At 43.9% G+C, this 25,259-nt stretch overlaps 1 protein-coding gene across 3 annotated transcripts in view; it reads right to left on the bottom strand.

Annotated features, from left to right (window-relative positions):
• Positions 1-1,990: 1,990 nt before the first annotated feature.
• Positions 1,991-25,259, bottom strand: part of PHACTR1 (phosphatase and actin regulator 1) — a 153,595-nt gene continuing 130,326 nt past the window's right edge. For all 3 annotated transcript variants that reach the window (XM_082047135.1, XM_082047136.1, XM_082047134.1), the window contains 4 exons: positions 21,492-21,553; positions 12,663-12,803; positions 9,304-9,380; positions 1,991-6,670 (listed from right to left, as the gene is read on the bottom strand). In XM_082047135.1, the coding sequence (XP_081903261.1) occupies positions 6,655-6,670; positions 9,304-9,380; positions 12,663-12,803; positions 21,492-21,553 (296 nt within the window). In that variant the 3' untranslated portion in view covers positions 1,991-6,654. The remainder of the gene's footprint in view (positions 6,671-9,303; positions 9,381-12,662; positions 12,804-21,491; positions 21,554-25,259) is intronic.

Below are 25,259 nucleotides of genomic sequence, written 5' to 3'. Positions count from 1 at the left end.
AACAGGGAACGTTACAGGAGAGCAACTGCAGAGTGCACCTGGCTGTCGGTTGTTCCTGTGGGCCTGATCGCCTAAGTTTTTCTGAGGTGGTTTGAAGCCACTGGTAAAGGTGGCACAAACACTCTTGCTGAGCTGCTCACCAGAGGCTGCCTGTTTAATAGAGAATTGATTTCCTTTTTTTCAGCCCTCCTCTTTGTTTCCTGCATAAAGGTGGCATTAGATTGCAGTTAGATTGCTAGTAATTACGTGGACTTCACTGAAGACATGAGTCTCGTTCCTTAGACCAGTTTTATGAAATGCCTCAGTTAAAACATAAAAACCCCACTATATAATACTGCTGCAGAAGCTGTAGCTAGTTGTGGGGGAAGGGGATCTATAATAAAAAAACTAGGATTTATTTTTTCATGTATTTATCCAGATCTCACTGGATAGTTACAAACTTGTTGGCTGATGGGATGGAAACACATACAAATGCACACAAAAAAAGATTGTAAGGAAGTCGGTGAATACTTAACCAAATGGAAACAAACAAAAAATTCCCAGTACCAGAGTTCTGAACATGTTGTATCTCTGCATCAGCAATGGAAAGGAGCAGAATCTGGTCAGTTAAGTCTACAGACCTTTCATTTCTGTGTAATTGGAAGTCTACGTGTCCATCAGGGGAAGGGAGCTGCTTCCATCTGCCAGTTACAGTGAGGATGCGAGTTGCCACTCGTTTATTTGGGTCAGAATTCTTGCACCATGATGAAAACTGAACAGCCTAAGCAGAGCTGCTACCTTGTGTCCTTTCTGCAGAAGGCTAGTGAGAGTGTTTGAAGGTACATGCATCTTCTTGTGAAGAAGGTTTTTCCTCCCTTTTTTCCACACACAGATGCTGCAGTATGTCACAACCTGCAATGCTGTGCAACCACTGAAGCTACTTAGGGAAAATTACAAAAAAAAGATGAAAAGGTGGCATGAAAGTAGCGGGAGGTGCAGGTGTGGCTCCTCTGCTGAGCAGCAGGAGCATTTATTGGTAAAAAGATGATGAAGGGAGTGGTGGAGCATCTCCCTTATGAGGAAAGGCTGAGGGAGCTGGGTCTCTTTAGTTTGGAGGAGACTGAGGGGTGACCTCATTCATGTTTACAGATATATAAAGGGTGAGTGTCACAAGGATGGAGCCAGGCTCTTCTCAGTGACAACCAATGGTAGGACAAGGGGTAATGGGCTCAAACTGGAACACAAGAGGTTCCACTTAAATTTGAGAAGAAACTTCTTCTCAGTGAGGGTGACAGAGCACTGGAACAGGCTGCCCAGGGGGGTTGTGGAGTCTCCTTCTCTGGAGACATTCAAAACCCACCTGGACACATTCCTGTGTAACCTCACCTAGGTGTTCCTGCTCCGGCAGGGGGATTGGACTGGATGATCTTTTGAGGTCCCTTCCAATCCCTAACATTCTGTGATACTACACAGCAGCATTTTCTGTAACCACAGGATGTTGCATATTGGACAAAGACTTGTGGACAGGGAAGGGAGAGTTGAGTTGGCAAACACTGCACATGGACTCTGGCAGCAGGCACTTGACAGAGTGTGCCCTGTACTGACAACACTGTGGGGAGAAGTGCTTTTTGGGGAGAGGGCGGTGTTTAGTGCAGACTGTTTTGTTCTTTATTATTCACCTGGTGTTGGGTCCAGCTTTAGCAGCTGAGTTAACCAGTCGTCTTCCTTCGCCCACCTTTGCTGAACCAGCTTGCAAGGGGCGGCATGGGCGGCTCAGCCGATGCAACGTCCCATTGAACTGCTCATCGATTGGTAAGGCTCACACTTGTGCTCTGCTCCCCGCTGAGGGGTGGGCACCCCATGGGCACGCACTGTGTCACCGCAGCTGCCAGGCTGCAGTGCTGGGCCGGGCTGCCAGCAGGAGGGCTGGTGCCCTCAACTACCTCAGTTTGTCACGTTACCATTCACTGGGACGCAGGGTGATAAAACACACAGGCACAGGAATGCTTGCTATTTTTTTTTTTTAAATGATTTTTTTTTTTAAGAAACTGCATACATCAGAGACAAACAATAATTTAAATAGCATGCAGTTTCAGTATGTACAAAAGCTAGGACATAGAGATCCAGTTTAATTTTTTTTTCTAGTTATTTACATAATTTTCATACAGCCATAATCTGTTAAATTACAATACTGGAAGAGCACATGATTGACAGCCACCACACTCACTCCTATACAAAGACAAACTATATACATACACTTGGATATCAACTGGAAAATGCAACTGGTGCAGGAGTAACTGGGACACACGGGAAAGCAGGTAATGTGCCCGTCACCTCCTCTTTGTTTACAGAAGTTGTTCCAAGCTCGAGCAGACTGAACACCTGGGAAAAATTATTTGTCCCCCTTCTTCTTTCCTGATTTTCTTATTAGCCTAGTCATCTCCCATGGCTAGTTATACAAAGTGGTTTTTATTTGCAGGCACATTAGGGAGCCCCTGTTCACATGTAACTGTGGGTTTCCATCTTGCCCACCTATTTTTGTGAGCGCAGTCTTTCGCTAGGCATGTTGGACGTGCTCCCCCCATTGGTTTATAGTGTTTCCACGGTACAGACGGCACTGTAGAAATAACGAAGGGTGAGTTTGGTGACTAGTTGCAGTGATGACAAAGTCCTGTGGTTACATAGAAGCATTAGGCTGAAATATATGTGTTATGGGCTCACTAAATATATTCAGTTAACATAAAAGAGTTGAAAGTCTATTATATTCTTCCCCCCCGCTTCCTTCTCTTCTAATAAGGGCGCTCTAGGCCTTGTCTAGACACAAAATCTGGCCTGCCCTGTCAGTCACAAATACATTGCCAGGTCCCTGTAGCCTGTTGCTGGCGAGGGCATGGGTGAGAGCGCCATGTCTCCTCCTCATTAAAAACTTTTGTCTAGACATTTTGGAATTGCTTTTTCCAATTCCTGACACCTCCCCAACTCCCACGTTTTCCACCTCATCTTTCCAGAGGCTGTAGAACAGATGTCACATTACTTGCACATTTGAAGGTATGAATATCCCATCAGGATTCAGCAGATTATAAACAAAATGTTTTTATTCCTTGACTCTAGAATATTATCTCCATTATCAGCCCTGGAGATGGATGATTGGAACAGTCATTTTTTCATTCAGTGTTGATTTTTCCAATCTCTAAACCTGATGTAATTTCTTTATTACTACTATTAATCTCCTCCTAATATGAATGAGGATGGCTGGTGTTAACTGCAGTGCTAACCTAGTCTTAGCAGAAATGTTACTATCTTTGCATCTTGCATGTAATCCCCACCCCAACAGAATCACAACTACTTTACCGTGGTAGAGATGGCTTTCACACATGAGAAGACAAGTGTTCAAGAAGACAGATTTAAAAAAAATAAAGACCAGCTGTTTCCCAGTCTGCTGCAACTTCCCATGGATGCCAGAGGTGGGTGTGCAAACTGAGGACACGCTGCAGTGTTCAGGTACTGAAAGGCTGTTGAAGAATGCCTTGCCAAAGGGTAACTTTGCAAAATACCCAGACCCACTGAAGCTAAAACCAGATGAAGTGCCCGTTCTGTGATGCTTACTACAGTGCCAAACACACTATATGGCTTCTTTCTCCTCTCCCCCTTTTCAGTAGTAAGCTCTGCTTGCAGTTCAGGAGGAATATGGCAGTTCTTCCACTGTGTCCTGTTGTCTGCTCAGCCAGGAGTTAACATTGAAAAAAACAAACTGCATGTAGCTGCCCTGGGGACAGGATGAATCCTGAGGCAGGCAGAATGTGACGATTTGCTAAGTGGTCAGGAGCGACCTGCCTTGGGCCCATCTGGCAGGGTGCTGGGGAACATCTGGCCATCACCCAGGATTTGGCTGATACATGGCAAAAACAGTGCCCAAGGGTTTATTTAGGCCACCAGACAGGCAGGGGTGGGTGCTGCAAGGGGCCATGCCCCCCAGGGACAGTGGCAGTACCCACTCGTTGTCCTGGGGGCTCTAGCACCAACAACGCACTGACAACAGCAGTCTGCTACTTCCACCTCTTTCCTCTTCATTTTAATAAAATGGAAAAAAACCCCACTAAATCTCATTTTTCTTCCCACCAGCTTACTGAGTCCTTTGGTTTTCATCACCGCTGCTCCTTGGATGGTCTCCTTCCCTTTCACGCTGACCCTCTCTCTAAGCTACACTGCTAGGGCAGGTATGGGATCCATACTGGGAACATGAGGGCCTGTTGCTCTTCCGAACAGCTACGTTGCAGAGGTCCTTCCTAATGCAACGTGTGTGTATTCAAAAGGTTTGGTTTTCTTTTCTTTTTCCCTTTTTAAAGCTGTGATGCAGTCTTGTTATGCATGCACATATATGTGAATGCATTTAGAAACAAGTACCCCAGCTTTTCATGAAAATAACCCCGAAGCAGTGTATTCCTGGTGCTCTGTCTTTGCTGCATTGAACTGATAACATTGCACGTTACAGGCTTTGACTACTGATAAACTTGTATCTAAAGCAACTGTGAGCGGGAGACACGGGGATCACTGTGTTTCTTCAGAAATCATTACCCAGTCTGGGCAGCGCATCACAGCAGAGGCGTGCTGCCCCAAAAAGCCATGCACCAGAAACCAGCTGGTAGCATCTTCAATCCTTCAATTCTTACTCAACAGCTAATTATCCATAGCATGCCAAGGATGGCCACAGATGAGTATGAAATGCCTTCACTTGTCTCTGATTGAGAGCAAACCTGTGAGGTGCTGAGTCCCATCACTAAGCTAAATGGACTGTGATAGCCTGACTACCAGTGTCATTTATGGGGGCTGGATGCTAGAGCAACTCCATGGGCTATGTGCAGGTCCATTTGCTTTACTCCTGTGACCAGAAGAACGAAACAGAGGCCTGAGAAGAGGCAGGAGTGTTGGCATTACGCAGCATTGGCCATTAAATGCTCACATGTGAGAGGCTTCTTGGCCTTCAATCAGTAAAGGGCAATGTTGACACTGGGGAGGAGAGAGAGGGCACAGGAGAGTGGATAGATGCATGGAAGACAGCAAGAAAGGAAAAAAAATATATAAAATAATAGAAATAATAGCACAGTAGTAAAAACTTTGGCCTCTCTGTTCAAACTGTCAAAGCAAAATAGCCATTGTCCTGAAGTAATAATCTGGAGCTTCTTACAGTAATGTTGCTACAGTGCTTTGGGCCAGTGGCCCAAAACATGGCATAATCGTTTCTTGTTAGGGCTGGAAAGGAATCCCAGGCAATGTTTGCCCCAGCTTGCTGGCATTATACTAGTTAAGGACTTGATTCTGGGAGGTGCTGGCCAAAGGTCAGAAAAGCACTTACATGTGTCCACCTTCAATTAAGCTTGTCAGACATGTTCATGAATGCAGTGAGGCTGTTTGTGTGCTTACATAGTGTTAAGCACACGCTTAGGTTGGCAGGTTAATCAGGCCCAGAGTGACCAGCTTCTCTGAGCTCTACTAGTCTGTGTGTTAAACCACTATAATAAAAATAAATTAAAACCAAACCAGAACGCCTCTGAGTTGCTGTCCTTATGCCTCAGCTGTGGGTACCAGCGACAAGTCCCACCATCCATCCATACCAGTGCACCAGGCTCCTTTTGTCAGGATCCGTCATGTTTTTCTCAGTACACCTTTAGGATCAGTTCTTGAAACACCTGATACAGAGAGGACAGATACTCCTCATGATACCCCCAGTTCCTCCTGTCACGTGTTCCTCTGCACACATTCCCTGGATGGGAATCCCGGCTTTTCCTGCTGCAGGGCGTGCGTCAGCTCTCACACAATCACAAGGCTTGGGTGTGAAAACAAACTAGAAGCTGAGTGAATGCCATGCAGTGACCATGAAGAGATGGGTTTTGCTTGCTTGTCCTCGACGTCCTTGTTGCTTACGGCTGATGGGTTCACAACTCGGTTTAGAAAATTATACTTGAAAGAGATGAAAAACAGACAGTTGCTGGAACTGACCCAGCCTTCAGTGGGGAGTCCCGTTCTTTACAGGCGATGCCTTTTTCTGTGTGGGAGCTGAATGGTGCCTATTGACTGGCCGTGAACTTCTCCAGGCAAACAAATACCTTTCTAGTCATGCACGGTCACAGATGAGCTGGGCCGCAGAGTTTTGCTCCTTCTCTGTCCTCATAAGGTGCTCGCAGCCTGTAGGGAGTGTTTGGTATAAGTGCTTTAGTGCCATAGGTGCTGGTCTTTTGGGGACTTCACCCAGGCCTGTGATTCCCTGAACACCATCTCGGGGCTCTCTGGAGTTGCTGACGGAGCCATGTCAGGATGAGGGGTGCCTGAAGCGGAAAGGATGCACCGCCAGCTGAGCTTGAACGTGTATGGCAAATCCACATGCCAGGAAAGTCTTACAGATAGATGCCAAGTCTTGGCACAATTCCCACCAGGGGTATTTTCTGTTATAGAAGCTTGAACCAGCAGGTCTGATGATGCTGCAATACCCATCACATGTAAATACAATTTTCCTTTTTTTTTTAATATTTATTTTTCTACTTTTTTTTTTTTTTCTTAAAAAAAAGGCAGTTCAGAAGATTTACATTGTACGTAACAGGGAAGTGAATAATACCAGCACTTATGGTTCCTTTTAGTTATGTTTTGAAGACGGCATAGTAGTCAGGTAGAATTGAACTGCTACGGTCTATGAAACCTAAAACCCGAGGGAGAAAAGAAAAAGAGAAACAGTAAGATAATATCGTCACATGCACACTGTACATTAAAAAAAAAAAAGAGCACTAATTGCTACAGTGACACAATTAGGCAGCTCAATTCATGCAGCGTTGACATAGCTGTGCTGGCATTGCAGACCCCAAACACTCACATGTCCTTGGTCCCTGCCAGACTCACAGGTCGTAGGCATCAGCTGTTTGCACCCAAATCTACCAAGGACAGACTTTGAGTCCATCCTATTAGATCCCCGAGTGAGTTATTTCAGATCAGCTAGTCCTCTTTCTGATAACACCATGCCTGATCCCACAAAAAATTGTCTGGTTTAGACAAACCTTATGCTCTTCTGCCAGAAAGATTTACATAGAGTTCAAGTATGATTATTCCTCAGTGTCAGTGTCTGAAGAGACAACTCAAGCTAAAATGACCACCCTTTCTGCAAGTGCCCCCAGTGTCAGGATGCCGGGGTTTGTCAGATCTGCAAAGATTTTTTTTTTTTTTAAGCTGTGATTTTTTTCACTCCATCATGAATTAATTAATGTGTCCCACTAGTAAAGCAACGCTCACATTCTTTGCTCAGCTCATGCCACTGCTTAATGACATGAATAGCTCATTACCTCGCTAATGATTTTATAATGGTGATTTATCTAAGTTTGTTTAAGGGAATGGCTCTGTTTTGTTTAAGCATGCTTCCTTCCAGTGCGTATTTCCTGAGGCCACTTGTCTAACCAGTAGGTCCTGCTGACTCAGACAAATCCTTACTCCAATTTCTGTTACATTAGCTGTTATCTCTAAGAATGCCTGGTCCAGTCAAAGCCACTCAGTGGCTTTCAAATACAAACTGAGTCACCTCAGAGGGTGACTGCTCAGCCCAACACTGAAAAAGAAGCAAAATACTGCCCCAAAACTTGCGAAAGCCAAGCAACTGGAGAGACTTATGGAAAACTAAACCAGCTGCTATGTTTGCGGGATGCTAAAGGCCTTATGGAAATCTGTGGAGCTCTCAGTGGAGCTCAACTCCTTGTAGCAACACCCCCTTTTAAAACAGCCTCATCCTTTCTGAATTTGTGACCACTCTCCTGAAGGAATGAGCCCAGCATCCCTCAGAGGCTCAGTCAGAGGGGTCAACAGAGCTAGGCCAACTGCACACCCTAAAGCTTCTTCCAGACCTCGTGGCTCAAAGGCAGCCGGCTTGTCTCCAGCAGCACTCCCTTATGACAAACCCCAGTGCAAACATCGTAGCACATGCTAGGAAGCAGAAGGGACATCGTTTCTGCAAGGGAATAGATGCATAATACATGTGGTGAATTTTAATATAATTATTAATTTATACACATAAAAAACCCTCTAGTACAAAATTAATTTTCCCTTAAGCTTCTCTGTAATTTTTTTGAAGTATTAACTGCATTTTTTATGAACACCTAGCTGATGAACGTATTAATACAAGGGCAGCTCCAGTTTTGCATCAGATCTCACTCTCATTTGTCTTCAATACCTAACACTTGTCTTTAACATTTAACAATGAGTGGGGGTTAATGTTGATTTGCGAAGGCCTGACTTCAGCTCATCTCAGCATCAAAGCCAGAGCAGACTCAGCACAGGCTGTATGAGGGGATGTGTCCACACCCCCAGCATGTTGTGGCTGTAGCCTGTCAGAGAGGAGGGTTGTTAGTTTGGGGTCATGGATAATTCATTCTGTCTCTACCTTTTTAACTAATAAGGAGCACAATTCTGATAAGGAGCAGCTGAGGGAACTGGGGCTGTTCAGCCTGGAGAAAAGGAGGCTGAGGGGAGACCTGATCACTGTCTACAACTACCTGAAAGGAGGTTGTAGCATGGAGGGGGTTGGTCTCTTCTCCCAAGTAACATGTGATAGGACAAGAGGAAATGGCCTCAAGTTGCACCAGTGGAGGTTCAGATTGGATATCAGGAAAAATTTCTTCACCGAAAGAGCTGTCAGGCATTGGAACAGGCTGCCCAGGGAAGTGGTGGAGTCACCATCCCTGGAGGTGTTTAAAAGATGTTTAGACAAGGTTCTTAGGGACATGGTTTAGTGCCAGAGCTTGGTTAACAGTTGGACTTAACGATCTTGAGGGTCTTTTCCAACCAAAATTATTCTAAAAGCGTAAAAAATAGTGCTTCTCGAATACTGTGCTGCCACTGCATCACCTATGGCAGGACTGAGAGATCTGTGCTTGGGACGTGTGTAGCCTGGAACATCCACACGCTCAGCAGGGTATGATCATACACTCATTCATACCGGGCTACATATTGGCTCTACAAGAGGTTCCCTGTCGTCCTCCTTCACACACACACACAATTTACTTTTGATATCAGAAGAACAGACATGTAGCTAGAGCATGAGGATTTAAAAAATAAAATAAAAGGAGATTACACTTTATTAAGCAGATGGCATGTGCCTTCATACCACCACCTAAGAAGGCAGCATGAGGTCGTCTGTGTAACTTTCTTTTACAGCCCCTAATTCTAAATGTTGTCTAGATCTCATGGTGTGTTCAGTGGGTGTTGGAGAAACAGCTGCTGGTTGTTTTTTCTTTTTTTAAAAAAAAAAAAGTATTCATTGATAGTCTTAAAAAATCAATCATCTCAGCTTACCTTGTTAGATGCCTACTTAATTCATGAACTTCCATTTCAGTGCTTTTAAATTCATTAAGCTCTTTTCGAATGGCTGCCTGCAAAGGACAAATAAACTCATAAATGTATAAATGAGAGAGATCAAAATAAGTTCACTTTGTTCTCAAAACAGTGTATTAAAAGTGAAGCTTTTATCAGAGAGAGAAAGAAAAACATATAAAAAGACTTTAAATGTGAAAAGGAAAAGAGATAAACACATTCTAAATCACATAAAGTGAACAGATAAATGCTGCAGTTGAATGGCTCAATTTGAAAATGTATCATAGACAATGCAAGATACAGAAGCCAATTCTGGCTTATTACATAGAAACTTTAATGTACAAAATCCGAATTAGCATAAGCATGAGACAAAAATGCGCACCGGAGTTTCTCAAACACCGCAGTCTGTTTCAGAGCTGGACTGCGAGTAAACTGGGCCTGGATCTCACCAGACTCGTACTTGAGATGCCTCCTGCCTTTATGCAGTCCTGAATTTCCTCAGGTGAAGTTACCTGAAGTGGCTGAGCTCACTTGGCAGGGAAAGAGGAGAGCCAGGCTCCCTGTCCTCCTGTCTGCCCTCCGCCTCCCTTCTGACCCAGTTGTGCCATTTGCTGAACTGATTCAAGGCACTAATCCAGGAGAAAACCAGCCACAGGCAGTCGTATTCAGCACCAGCAGGAGACCAGATACCTACAGCCTCCATGGTTTGTCCACGAGGGAAAAGAAAACCAGGGGTGACGGTAGCAAGAGGAATACTGAAGAATTTAAAAAAAAAAAAACCCAAGGGGTGACTTGGAGGGACTCAGTTTTGTGGTGGAGAGGGTGCTTAGCAGAATGGGCTCAAGTCCCAAGCCCCAACATCAAGACTTCTGACAGCCATGAGGTATTCGGAGCTCATAAGTGGGTTTCACTAGGAATGTATGAAGCAGATGTGCAAGGTGGCTGGTGTGGCCAAATGCTCCCAGGGATCCAAGCTGTGTGCTGCTGCCTTTCCATGGGATGCTGAAAACACCAGCATCAGTGGCTGCATATGGCTGCTCCACTTGGCGATACTCCTCTCTATCAGGAATTTTTCTTGATGAAGGAAATCTAAACTCATATGAACAGCACAAGCCCAAGAGAGGGCTTTTGCAACAGCCATGGGTCCAGCCACCTTTGCCTTGACAAGTCCTTAGTGATAGATTTTGTGAGCCTGATCTACAGAAAAGGCCCCTTGTGCTCCTTCTCCACAGCTTCGGCTTTTTATTTACCTTAGAAATGCCTGTCAGGCTCTGCCTCCATCTATCAGGACAGAGCGACAGCAATGCAGCAGCTCAAGGGCCTACCTTCAGCACACCAATTTGCTGCTTAAGTGACTGTGAAAGAGGCCACGTGGGCTGCTGGCTCTCACCAGGTCTGAAATCTGTTCCCCCCTGCATCCCTCTTCTGTTGGAGGGATTTAGAAGTGCCCTTTTTATTCCCCTAACAGTCAGAAATGGTAAAGATGAAGTTGGACTGAAGGCAGTTCCCTACATCCAGCACACAGAGCAAGATTTACTGACAAAGAGAGAAGTCCATTACTAAAATCTATTTTTGCAATAAATCTAGCCTGTGCTGACCAATGAAGATGGTTATTGAATCAAAGCTCTAGAAGAAAATAATCTTTTACAGGATGTCGCAGCTTTGTCAGGCATTTTAGAGTTGCTTCCAATTTGTCTGGCTATTTTTTCCAACAGCGGACATGGTAGTGGGAAAAAACAGGTGATCTGAATGGTAGAAATCAGAATACTGCCTACATGACCCAAACCCCCCAAACCAAGATATCTGCTTCTTTACGTCATAAGGGACATTAATATTAGAATGACAAATGTTTCTTCTCCTGCTTTGCTGAGAAAAAGGTTCATTTGGAGAACTTAAGCCCTTTGGTCTGTGTATGGACTTAGCACATGCATTATAAAAAAGAAAAAGTAACCTCAAAGTACTTTGCCTTAATACTGAATTCTTTACCAAGCTACCCTTGATAGTGGTATTTAATACTCCTTCTTTTCATAGGGTGAGGAAGGACCTCTCTGGATACCAAATCTTCTCTTTTCCCAGCTGACATCTCTCCATGCCTCTCATCCCAGACAGGGATCTCTCAAAGGCTGCAGAACCAGTTGGAGATTTATTCCTTCCCTCATCTAACAACTGGGAGAATATAACCAAGTCAGTTGAATAAGGTCTTGTCCAACGTGGTGAGGTAAAATGGGAAAAGCTAATTTAACCCAGTATAATATGGTCTGTGGACAGTCTAGAGGAAGTTTTTGTTTTTGTTTTTGTTTTTTTTCAGATCAGTTTATGCTACATTAACTTATCCAAAGCTAAACTAAAAAAGCCCTCTGTCAAGAAGAAAACCAGTGGTCACAAAACTATACAAGTCCTTTGATAAAATTATACAAGTAGAACAGGCTGCCCTTTCCTCTGCGAATAAAACCAAGAGCACCATCAATGAGTGGCATGGCCAGGAATCCTGCTCCTGTCTCTAAACATTGGACATCACTGTCTCCACTGCTGCATGAGTCCCACAAAGCAAATAGACTAAAGTCATGGATCAGTCTCATAGTCTGCTTTTCTGAAAGTGGCCATAAAATGTTTAAGTCTTCTTCCTGAGGCACCATTAAGACCCTCAGGATATTACTGTTATAATTTGCCGGCAATTTAATTTCTCTGCCACCAGTGCTGCCACCAGAGACGTCACTTAGGTAAGGTCCCACTGGTGCTCAGGACAGCCTACTCAATACCAAACACACAGCCTTCTTTCATCTTCAGGGCTCATGTGTTCTCAGTTTAGTGCTTGAAATACTCCGTGGAATGGGGCAGAAATCCTGAGTAAACGCCCCTGTTGTAATACACTAGAGAGAAGTTTCCTGGCTTCAGTGGGAGGTGCTTTTGCCAATTATTTGACCTGCTGCCATTTGTGCAGCCAGGCCTGCTCTGTCCTGGCACGGCAATTCTGGCAAGTGCTGCTGTCACACCACTCTGCTTGGTCTTGCGGGAGCTCTCAGCTGGCAGCATTATGTGGCAAGACCAAAACCAACAAAGAAGCAACAGGGTTTGGGACCTCTCCTCAAAGGGCTTCATATTATCCCCTCTCTAAGTGGCACAATGCCATTAGGCTTGCTCCTGATGTCCCACACATATAGGAGCCTTCTTGCCAAAGATTTATGACTCAAATAACAAGCCTTGTGAATGGGAAGAAAACACAGGTGTGTTGGGAAGGGAACTCAGGTGGAGGTTTATGCCTTGACACCCTGAAGGATGCTGTTTGCCGTGACATGCTCTAGCTATTCAGATCATGGCTCTCCTGAAGTTGCTCCACTTACTTTGTCAGCGGCTGTGAGTCGTGTCCAGGGTTTGTCTGCCCTCCTGTCGTAGTCCTGCGCGTCTGCCACTTCCACGTAGTCACTGAAGCGGATGAGGATCTTCCTCTCACGTAGCTCTTCTACCGTGGGCCTTTGACTCAGCTGCAGGTTTGAGGAAGGAGTGGAAAAAGACATCAGGACTTCACTTTTTCCTTGCAGAGTGCTGCTTGGGGACTCATTTTCTACAACCATAGTTATGATAACAAGAGGGTTCAGACCTTCCCGGTACCGTTTTTTTAATCAACCTTTCACAAAATTGCTACTTGGGAGATAACCTCTTGTTATAGCACCTTGAATATCATCTCCCACCTTGCTGCCTGAGCAGCCCACTGTTGTTTGGGAAGCAGCTGTGGCTGGAGACCCCAGTCCCTGGCTGAGGTTGGTCACCCCGGCAGAAATGAGATGTAATGCAACGAAGTCTCGTTGTGCACCGAAGTCTCAGGAAGAGACAAAGACCACAACACAACTTTAAAACTATGTGCAGAGGCTGTATGCTCCCCAGCCTTGAGCTGCTGCATGTGCTGCTGTGCTGCCTGGGAAGAGTCAGGCAAAGGCACTGAGCAGCTCCTGCCCCCAATTATGTGCAAAAGGTGACAAACAACTTTTCTTACCATTCTGATACTCTGCAGATTTGTCCTTACCTCCAGAAAATATAGACAGGATGATGACTGCTCTGGCAGGGGGATTGGCCTAGATGATCTTTTGAGGTCCCTTCCAATCCCTAACATTCTGTGATTCTGTGTGATTCTGTGATTCTGTGACTAGTGCTCATCGAACTTTTCACTGTGCACTGCAGCTCAACTTCGTGTCACAGTGTATCTGACTTTTAAGTTTACATTGCATACCACAACACCAGAAAACCAATTGCAAGGGTGGATAGTATCACATCAAGAAAGCATCTTCACTGTTCCAAACCATTTCTTTCAAATTCCACAGCAGAACAGGCAGCCACAGACAAAACTCTTCTCTCAAATTAGAAACGGTAGTGTGCTGGTAGTCCACGTATCGTACAGCCTGTTGCATGGCCAGGGACAGGAACTGGCTTTCAGGGATCAGTTCACCCTGGATGCACAGCGTGCTGCTTAGTGTCAAAAGCAATTACACAAGTGTGTCTGAAGAAGGCGCTACATATGTGTGTGCATGTGGCTGTACATTAGCTGCAAAAGTTTCACCATTAGAGTGAAACATTTGTAATCGTGATATATGAGGAAAAATAGTATCAGTATATCACGCTATTCCTCCTCATTAGAAATAGGTGTATTTTGCAATACTTCACCCTTGTGAATAGTGAAAGGTCTAAATATTTCAGAAAATGCTCGAGACTCTATACTGGAAAGCTATTTAGGCTCCTGGATCCTGACATGCAATTCCACCTTCCTCCCAAAATAAGTATCTCATTTCCCTGCATTTCATTTTCCAGGGAAAATTACGATTCAAAAGAGCCAGGATCCTAAGTGGAGGGTGAAAAATTTGTGAGATCACAAAAAGATCCCTGAAATCCTACCTTTCTCCAGCATTTAGGTGCTGATGCAAGATAGCTTCACCACCCTATCCTGCCCCTGACTTTAAATCCCTGTATGCTTATTCTTGGCATAGATAGTTGCCTCTCCTCTTTTTAGAAAACATAGGTGTGATGAGAATTGACAGTGGGGCTGCTCTCCTTACACAGATAGCCCTGAGCACATACTCATGAACTGGGTTCAAACACCTCATGTAGAGAGTGTGCAGAGCTGCACTAATGCCCAACCTGTGAGATAGGACAAGGGGTGATGATTTTAAACTAAAGGAGGGGAGATTCAGGCTCTACATGAGGAAGAAATGTTTTACAATAAGGGTGGTAAAACACTGGCCAAGGTTGCTCAGAGAGGTGGTAGATGCCCCATCCCTGGAGACATTCCAGGCCAGGCTGGACAGGGCACCGAGCAACCTGAATCTAGTTGAAAATGTCCCTGCTCACTGCAGGGGGTTGGATTAGATGAGCTTTGAAGGTCCCTTCTAACCCAGACTATTCTGTGATTCTATGCTCAGGGACAGGAATCAGGAAAAATCTCCTTGCTGGTTTGAAAATGAACAAATTAGAAACTTATGAATACCGCAAAGTTCTTAAAACTAGACAAGTTTCCTTACATCCACCTTCTTCTACAGGAGACATGAAGCTTCCTGGGGTGAGCTGCTCTGTGTGTTTGTCACACAACATTCCTCCTATTTCTTCCAAAAGCTTCCCAAGAAAAGCCCCATTTTACATATCGACATTCAGGCCAGCCAAAGAGCATGTATGCAGTGGGGTTAGCAAGCTGTTCTGAACTCAGACTACAGGTTTTGGGGACCTTTTTTAAAAAAACATGACGCATACACAGTAGGCATAACCTTTTTTTTTTTCAGACAACAGGACAAACCTATCTGTGACCTACAGTACCATGTCAGAAAAGCCAGAGGGCATAATAAAATAGATTGAAACACCTATAGATTTAAAAATGTTATTTTTCACTCTAGCAGAACGGGACTTCCTCTTCAGCTTGCAGCCCTGATACCTACACCTAAGTCACCTACAAGACAAATACACACTGCAATTCATAGATGAGCTTTTAAGAAAAACAAGCAAACCAAACTGCTATACCATGGTTAAGAGTATAATCATGGTTACGCTATGAGTGAGGCTTCTCTTTATCCCACAACTCATCTTGAATGTGATTTCAAATGGGTAGTTTTTCCTTAACAGTCCCAGTGCTAGAAGCTGCAGATTTGTATGCACTAATGCATAATTACTTACATAGCACAGCAGAATTCTGCTTCCAGTTATTTAAAATCTAAGCCCTGACTATGGGAATAATCTTTATGCTGAAATATTATGACCACACCCCAAAATTTCAAAGATAAGGGTGAGACTCCGTCTTTACTTGCATCGACTGCTTCTTTTCTCACAACAGCACGAATTAAGGATGAATCACCGATATTATATGTACAATTCTCAGCTTTTATAATTTTCGGACACATCCCAGATTAGGATGGAAGTTTTTAAAAAATAAAATGCCTTATTACATGGAGTATGATGACACCAACAAAATATCAAATCCTGTGAATTAAGCTCTGTGTTCCTAAATGGCTACGAGGGAAGCAGTAGCTCCTATAAGCTTTCCAAGCTGGCAGAGGGCTTTCACAAAATGACTGGCTCTATTTCACAGCTTCTGTCAGCTCTTGACATTAGTCGGCTTTCGGGTTTGTGCTAATCTAAGTGATTAGCAAGTTTGTACAAAGGAGAAGGCAGGTGGCTGCTGATGCACTGAAACGTGCTGTGCCCGGCTGATGCCTCAGAGTCGAGAGCACAAGAGCACCATGAGCCACAGAGGCACCAGTACTTTTGCCAGCAATGTGAATTCACTGCTGGTATTTCCCTCAGTGCTGCACTGGGTCTTAAACAGCTAATTTGGCTTCCTTGGTGTGCTGGGTGCAGGTTAAAAGCAAAGAAATGACAGTAAATGTTAAGGTCTGCATGACGAAATAAGACGAATCTGAGGTAAGTTCTCATGTTCGCAAATGGAGAAAAACCAAACTAGGTACATCACCCGCACATTTCACAGCACTGAAACTCACTGTAACCCTTTGTGGGGTGTGATGAATGTTGCACTGAGTTATATGTGAAAAAATGCCAAGGGTGTGAACACATTATGAAACTTTAGCGTTACTGTGCATTTTTCATTCTTAGGTGACACCTGAATGTAAGACAGACTAAAAGCTGCTGCTTCTCTTCCTCTGAAGTCATACAACTATTACTGTGTGTTATTTTTAGCTGCCCTGCCTTTGCTTCAGAAACCGACAAGCAGGGCAATTCCAGGTTCTTCTAGACCCCATGGGAGTGGTGGGCAGTGTCTCCATCCCCACACAGCAGCCGGGGCAAGCAAAGCTCAGAGACAGAGCAACCAGCTCAAGGTGACCCAGAAAAAAGATGCACTGACTCTCGTGCCGGTGCTCTGGCTGTGAAAGAGAGTCCTGAAATGCACAGCTTATACCACATAGTTCATGTATAGCCATAAATCTACATATATTTACATATATACATACACTTACACAAAATGTATTCAGTACATTAAACCAAAGGGTCCAGTGAGGGACAATCACATTGAACAGTTTTCTAAAAGCAATTAATTAAAACTGAATGGTTAACAAACTGCCCTGCCTCTTTCTTAAGCCATCGCAGAGATTCCTTTGGAGCTGCTAAGCATGAGGGTCTCTCAGTATGTCTGGGCTGCCCAGAGCACCCTTAACTCGTAAATAGCTGGGAAAATAGCTTTGCTAACAGACTCTTAAGTCGCTCTACTGTAGGTGTCAGTGCAATGCCTGTTCACAATAAGGGCACAGCTCACCTGAGATCTCACCTTGCAGTTTATTTTTATGACATGTGAGCTGCAGTTTCTTGGGTCGAAATTGCTTAATGCTACACAATCCTACTTGGGCAACACCCAAGACTGAGCTCTGCTGCTTCTAATGGGCAGAAAAGGCACATTTGAAACTTACAGTAAAAGGACATGGTCAAGGACACGATGCAATCACCTGCACAAGGCTGTGGTGTTCCACATGGGGAGAAAGGGATCTTTAATCACCGAGCTGGGCCCTTTTTTAACTTACTTGTGTTAATGGCAGAGGGATGTGCATGTGTGCGTCTGGACTTTTTCTGGGCATATACATTTCTATTTCTCTATTTATGAAGATTTGTGAGCTGAGGGAGAAGGAGAACTTTACAGATAGTGACCTCATTATTTGAGTGTGAACCAGAACAAAATCCCTTTCAAAGTGAAAGGATTTGTATTAATGCAAAAGTAGCGTAAATGAGGACAGGACCCCCTATGTCTTGTCATAGGAGGTCAAGTTTTCCTCTGTATATTCTGGATCACTAAAGATAAAAATGGACACATTTCAAGCGTTGACACTAAGCCAATTTGCAAGAGAATGTTTAACACAAACCCCTTTCTTCTTGGCATGGGAAGTGAAGCAAATGCAAGCACTGCCACCAGGTAAAGTGGAAGGTGACATACTATTGTCAGTCCAGCCTTGGCAAATGCTGAGTTTGCTCCACTTCAGTCACAATGAAGCTTGTTGTCTTGTCACTTCATTGTTGCCTGCTCTGTTACCTCGTTAAAATATTATGGTTGTTATTTAGGGAAGAATCCAAGGTGAAAATGTACAGATATTAACTAGCAGTGCACACAACCCCCCTTTTCCTTTGCTCCCCACCTTTTTGTGGTATGACATAGGAGAGGGATGCAATGAAAATGCCCCAAAGACCTTTCCCTCTGACTATAAATGCAGCTTATCCAAATTAGCCACTAACCTTTTTTTCTTTTGTGACCTTTTTTCTCCTGCCTTCCTCTCACCTCCCTCTGATGAGTCCCACCTCTCTCAAGAGTTCATTATTTTGAACAGTCTGTGCTGATGCAAGCCAGCGGAGGTCAATTAAAGAAAAGATTGAAAAGCAAAACATTTCCCAGTGAGGTATCAGCTTGCTCTCCAATGAAGAGAGAGTTTAAGTTGTACCGGGGCGGGAATTTAATGGGAGTAAAGACTTCAGATTATTGCATGGATTTTAAGAAACAGCCACACCTCATCACTTTGGTTGTCGTTATTACTGCTATGAGATTTTTTTAGCTTTCAAGCTAGACTGCCGGGAAAAATTAGCTGTTGACAATGGGGGATAGGAAGCAGTAAATGGGCAGCATTGAAAGAAGAGAAGGTAAGAAAAGTAGAGTTTTATTCTTCCTTGCAAGTGATTTGTAGCCTGTTGTGTTAATCCAGGCTATGACTCTCTGTCTGTAATGGAAATCCTCATGGGGAGTTCAGGCTTGTGTTAATTGCCTTGGTGCCTGGCCAAATTCGCCATGGTTCAGAGAGGATAAATTCTTAGTAGTAATTCCTGGGGGCCCAGAATTACCTCCTTGTGGAGGCAACTCTTCTCCAAGAAGGCCTCTGTACATTGTGGGCAAAGAACAGTGCTCAGAGAAAAACCCTCCTAATCCACATGTCCCTCCACTCAAACAAAGCTGCTTGGTGGGCAGGAAGAAGGAGCATGGGGTGGCTGGATGTGCAAACCCAACCATTGGCATTGTAGGTGACAGACAAATACGCTTCATCTCTCCTTTGGGCTGGAGGGACTCGAGCTATAGAGGAACTGTACCAAGCAGTATCCGCCTCCTTTCTGTTCTTTGAATGGCAGCTACTCCCTATCCCCAGTTAATTTGGAGTTACATGAGTCTGAGAGGATGAAAAGTGCTTAAAGGGGCAGCTTGCTATAGGTCACCTGTTTTTTTTTCTTTTTCTTTTTTTTTTTTTTTAAGAAATTGCCTGTCCAGATGAGAAATTCAACTGGATATTTATTGCTAACTTTAATAAGGCATCTAGACCTAGGAAGGTAATCTTACTTATTACAGTATGTCATGCTACAACTTATCATCATAATACTATAACAAAATGTCAGTGCCGAAGGAATTTTAAGAACAGCTTTTTAATGGATGGTGTAGGTTGTTCCCTTGGAGTTGGAATGATGCCACCAAAAGAACTGGGGACAGTAGCAGTTTCTACAGTACAAGGTCAAAAGCCCTTTCAGCGGCTTCTGCAGAACCCCCTTCCCTTCTTAGTAACAACTCCAGATGGTTACAAGGCGGCAAAGTGGAACTTTCCTTATCTTGAATTTACCCTGTGGGCATGTGTGTGCGTTAAATCTCAGTGCAGGCTGAAAGGTCTGCTTGGCAAAACACCTGCCCTGCTCAATTAAACTTCTGCTTGATTTGAGGTTTAAAATCATTTGGTAATAAGACTTCAATACAAATCGACAGAAGGAGTTTGCCGCTCTGCTGTAGACACAATGACACACTTGGGACGTGCTTATGCAAGACACAGCTGGGGAATAACAACAATTTTTGCAGGATTCACTAGGTGGTTGGCATTTCTAGTTGTTATCTATCCACTTGCATGCTTTATTCACTTCTTTCCTCTAGTGGTTTCTCAGCTTTTATGACAGTATATTTAGTAGGTGAGAGAAAAATTTGTTGAACCATGCCTGTGGTTCTTTCATTAAAATTACAATATGTCACTAGAATGATTTACAACAGTTTAAAAATATGATCAAAATAAAACAATGCTAAATCATGTTGCTACCAACCTCACAAACATGGGGGCGAAAAATATTTTCTTGGGAAGGAGCTAAAAAAGGCTAAAAGGAATGTGACTAGGAATGGGGGTATGAACATCAAGGAGCCGACTGCCAGGGGCTCAGACTGTCGCTGCTCTCACTGCTGTTCTGACTTGAAAGTGCAACCAAGGCAAAGAAAGACTGCTGAGGTTTCAGGGAGCAGGCACCGCCGTGATGCTGTGGCAGCCGGGGTGTGTTAGTTTAGCAAGTAGCTGAAGCCTCTGTCTGCAACAGACAATTCATGTGCTTTGTACCTTTCCTACAACAGTGGAGGATGGAACCATACAGCGGTAATGCTGGCTGGGTTAGCAAACCTCCATTTCCTAGGCAGCAGATTGGGTATGGGCGGCTTTGCTTTTTATCCACTGCAGCTGTTTATCAAATGGCATGAACCTTTGGATTGGATTCCTGCATGTGTTTACCCTTCAATGTAGGGGGAAATGGAAAGCCTGGTAAAATAGTATTTCCAGCCTTTGTGCAAAGCTTAAGCTCTATGAAACATCTGCAATGCAGTTAGGATCTTCCAGGCAGTGCTATAAGAGGATGTGAGAACATCCCTGAAATCATTGTCAGGAATTTAAACGTTTTAAAAATAATACTACAGCGCTCTGGGCCCAGTTCTTAGCTCCTGCAGACAACAGCAGTATCACCCCATTCATGACGGAGAACTCTGCTGATTTATGTGAGCTGAGAACAAGGTGTGAGATTTTTAACCATGAAAGAAAATAATCCAGCTCTCTGAGTGCAACCTTTGCATATTTCCTTGTCATTATTTTTACCACGAAAGCTTGTGGTGACATAGGTCAACAAGATTAAACCACCTATAAACATAAAGGAAGGGGTTGGTACTGCTTCGCAAGCCTGCAAGTTTTTATGGGGCTTTCTCTACCTCTGGAGATAGGAAATATGTCAGTGGTGAAATAAAGTGCATTTGCAATAACAGGATGGATTGTTGGCTTTGTATTTTGAGGCATCTGTAGACATTTACACCAGCTGTGAAACTTGAATGTCTGTATCCAAAATGACTGTTCTTCAGTTTTAAGAGTAAATGACTTTCAAATGGGATGAAAACCAAACCAAAAAGATGCTGTTGTGTTTGTCCTTCCCTGACAATACAAGATTGTTTTTTGCAGTATACAACATTTTGTATGTGCTTGCCCATATTTAGTTTAAATGCCTCAAGTGACAATCTACCTTTCCAGAAAAAAGTTTATTTCTCAATTGAATGCCTTTTTGGGTGCAGTTTTCAAATGCAACCAGCATTGTTTTAACTTTGCTCTCTCTTCGTAATGGCTGCAGAAGCCATTACATTGATAGGGAGCAGGGTTAGACCAATGCTAGGCTCTGTATCCTCCATGGTTCAAAGCTCCTTTTGGTGTAAAGACAAGATCTTCTTTTGTCCAGCTTCAAAATATTACTGGCAATAGTTTCCTTACCTGTCTGTGGACTTGCACCCTATAACATTGGTGATTTCTTTTAAAGATTTCTTTTGAGACTTGTTTCACCCTCTACTTTTGAAAATGGTGCTGAGGAAAAGGAAAAAGGCAAACAACTGTGCAGTAAGTAAAAAGTTACAGTAGCGTCATAATAGGATCAAAGTTGCTTCTCACCTTACGTGTTAATCTTCTCTTTATCTCTCGTTTTTCTTCCTGCTCCTCTTGCTCATTCCGGGCTGTAAAAGATTTACAAAGATCTCAGGCTGTGGACTCATCAGGCATGCACAGTATGCAACAAAATAAGCCTCTCCATCAGAGTATTAATGTTTCAGGACCTCTCTGGTGCACAGCACGTCCCTCTGGAGTTGGTGAACTTCCTTGATCCGTAGCTACTGTACTTCTTCACACACTTCATAAAACCTCTACAGCTTCCTTCCTTTCCCTGTGTTGGCACCTCTTCACGTGTGTCACTTTCTAGAAGGGCCAGGCAGTGAGCCAGCTCTTCAGAAACTGTTATCTCCCTGCCCACAGGCCTGGTGGCCTCGGGGGCTTCAGCTATGACACGGTTGGATTCTGCGAGGCTGCAAGGTCAATGGTTGGAAAAAAAACACACAGAATTTTCCTTTTTTTTCCACCACTGAATAATTTCTCTGCAGCTACTCTTAGGAGAGAATGGAAGGAAAATTCAGAGTCGGGATGCCAGGCAAAATCCGCAACTTTCTGTAACCTGAGCAGAGGAAGGAGAGAGTGCCCCTCCATCATGAGCTTTCACAGCATCACACTGGAGCATAAAAGCACATCCTAGTGCAATCCTCTTTCAACATTAAGTCAAAAGATCACATTACAAGTTTTTACCAGGGCGAGCCTCAAACACTGTCCTTCACGAGGACAATAACATATATGTACACTAACTCTTCTTCAACTTAAGAGCAGGTTTTCATGCATGTCTTTGCACTGAACTTTACTAGAAGTCACTGAAAGTCCAGGTTTCTCTGCACTCAGCACCTTAATCAGTTAGGATCAATTTCCACTGTTTTGCTGATGGCTGAATTGCTCCTTACTCCAATCACACCCATGCATAGCAGACAAGAGAAAACACAACTGATCAGCTTCTCCTACAAGCACCCTGTGTCCCCATCGTGATCTGTTTTTCACTCAGAAACTAGGACTAGCTCAGGCAGGAATAACTCACTTCAGGGGAGATTATGGACCTCAAAGGCCAGATGGGATAGGTGGCTTGATTTAAATTGTGCAATTTTGGACTGAAGTAAACCCAAGTGGGAATCCCACGCTCCTCTCCGTGGATCCTGTGGGAGAAGCAGGAACCCCTGGCAGAGCAGCAGCAACAAAACACCAGTAAATTCTTCTGCCCAGTGAGCACAGCTCAGCACTCCCACTAAGCAACTAGGACAAGCTAAAAATAACGTAAAGAGGCCCTAAGCAAGTGGAAGTCTGCACACAGTGGAGGAGAGGTGAAGTTTCAAACCAACACATTCCAAATTGGGGCTTTCACCGCACAGAAATAAGATCTAAGGTTCAGAGACCACAGACATCTCTGAGCAGGTGAGGAGGCTGGAAGCCAGGTGTCTTGCTGCTCAGCACAGTAGAGCTCACAGGTTTATCATGACTGCTCACTGACTTCAGTGTGACTGGGAAATCTTCACTGAAGTGGACAAAGAGCCAGTTAATGTTATGATGTTTTACAATATGCTTTGGATCTTTAAATACCATATTATCAAAAATACTGTGTACATTTTCTGGAGAAACTGATACTGGAGTAAAAAGAACAGAAGACAGCAGGGGGTCACAAATGACTTTGGAAATGATAACTGGAATACCTACACGGATATATTTTTCCTCTTTCAATGGTTCATATCCCTACTGGGCTGGATTCTCTTCTAGCAATTGCTCCTCTTCCCTTTGTGTTTCAAATTTGAAGGAGCTGGTCCTGCAAATGTCTGCTCTCAGAAACAGAGCCACTAATAAATTCTTGCAAGATTAAGCCAGAGAAACACAGTGCTAAACAAAGCCCACGCAGGGTCAGGGTAGAACTGCAACCAGCTGAGGAGTTACGTATAAAACTTAGTTCATTTTCATACTTGGCAGAGGATGTCTTTCTTTTCTCCTCACTTCTCAGCCCAGCCACCCACTTTCAGAGACAGTTAGTTGGATAAAACCTGGGAATTAGGAATACATTCCCCTCTGAAACCAGAAAGTGACTTTGTTTTAGCTATTGCTTTAAAGTTAATTAAGTCATGTCAATCTTGTGAAGCTACAAAACTGTTGCTTCAGTTTATCCTATGTGCTCAGGAGATGCTCTCTATCTCTAGACCCGTGTGTGAGGGTGGGTGCGATTTTCAGGCCTGATTTCTGTGCCAGTCTGAAATGTCCACCAGTACAGTCTGAGACCCTCAGAGCCAACTAAGCATCATTTTTTGTGAGGGATTTATGCAACTCTGAATATGCCAGGCTGACAACTGAACTACTTGGATCCATCTGAGAAGTGGCATGGGGGTGGTGCGAGAGGGGGATTGAGGCACCCTTCCTCATAAAGCTGGTCAGCAAGTATTAATTGCAAAAAGTATTCTTAAGCCTTCACGCTGACACTGCAGGTCTGGACTCCTCTGACTACATGCCTTTGACTTAAATAAGAGCCAGTGAACTGGGTATACTCCAGTGAAGGACCCTTCAAGCACCAGCGTGTCCCTGTTCTCTGTTTCTTTGCTGTGGCTGCTGTAATCTTACTGCTGCTACCAGCAAGTAGTGGAACTTGTACAATGGATGCTTTGCCCTTGTAATTCAATGGAGGTGACCATCTCATAATTATTGTGGCAGCACAGAGCTAGGAAGTCATCACTTCATGTATAAAGACTGGCTGTCCAACCACATTTTGCCTCATTTCTTCCCATCAGAGTGGGCAATAATGCAGTCATACATGTAACAGCAACATCATGGTACCAGGCATGACATTTGCATCCAGGAGGTTTCAGCTGAGCAAATCCTATTTAGTCTGCTTGGGAGCTGGCTGAGTTTTCTTTTTGTGTGAGTGACTGTGCTCTGAACTCGGCTTTTGCAAATTGCTTGACCTGCTTATGCAGAGAATTTACACTCTTTCCATTTTGCTTCCTATGTCTGTCTTTCTCTAGGCTCCATTACATTTATTATAATTCTCCTCAGAATTCTATGGAAAGCACAGAAAGTGATATACAAACAGACACTCTTTTATTTATTTCTTTAAGGGTGGAGCATTTTTGTACTTTTTAAAAAAATTATGTAACTATTTTAATTATTTGCTCCTTTCCCACTGTTCTTCATCAAAAATTGGGATGCCTTGGAAATACCACATTACTTTTTCCTGTAATTATGAAGTTGTTTGTCTACCAAGACACACATGTTTTGGGGCAGATCTGTGCTTAGGAACCAAGCTACAAAAATTCCACTTAGGAAATACAATACAGTTCTGGATTCAGGGTAATATTTTCAAGCACATCCATGTCATTTAAGAGCCTTTATTCAATTCAAAAAGAAACTAATGTGACTCAGGGGATAAATTATCCGAAATATATGACATCTTCAGGTTGCTACATGACTGCTGTGCTTGTCAATGTCACCTTTAGGAATCTCTGCAAGGCTCTACAGGTGCTGGTTCAAACACTGCTGCCAAAGCAGCTGCCCAAGACCCCCACCTCCCACCCAGCCACCCTCACCAGTGCCAGGGCGGTGTTTACTGGTCACACACCAGTGCCAGGTGGTGCATGACACATGTTGGGTCACGCTGGTGGCAAGTTCCGGGATGACAACATGAGCCACACAGAGAATTGTCCTCTGTCCCTGAGCCTGGCATCTGTCACGTTGCAGGTTCCCTGCCCTCCAGCTGTTCTGTTATATCCCTGTGAAACAATCACATCTGGATATGCCACTTCTTTCCTCAGTTTCTGCCCC

The sequence above is a fragment of the Streptopelia decaocto genome (assembly GCF_964273445.1).
Source record: "Streptopelia decaocto genome assembly, chromosome: 2".
NCBI lineage: Eukaryota > Metazoa > Chordata > Aves > Columbiformes > Columbidae > Streptopelia > Streptopelia decaocto.
This window is presented reverse-complemented; position numbering and strand designations above follow the sequence as displayed.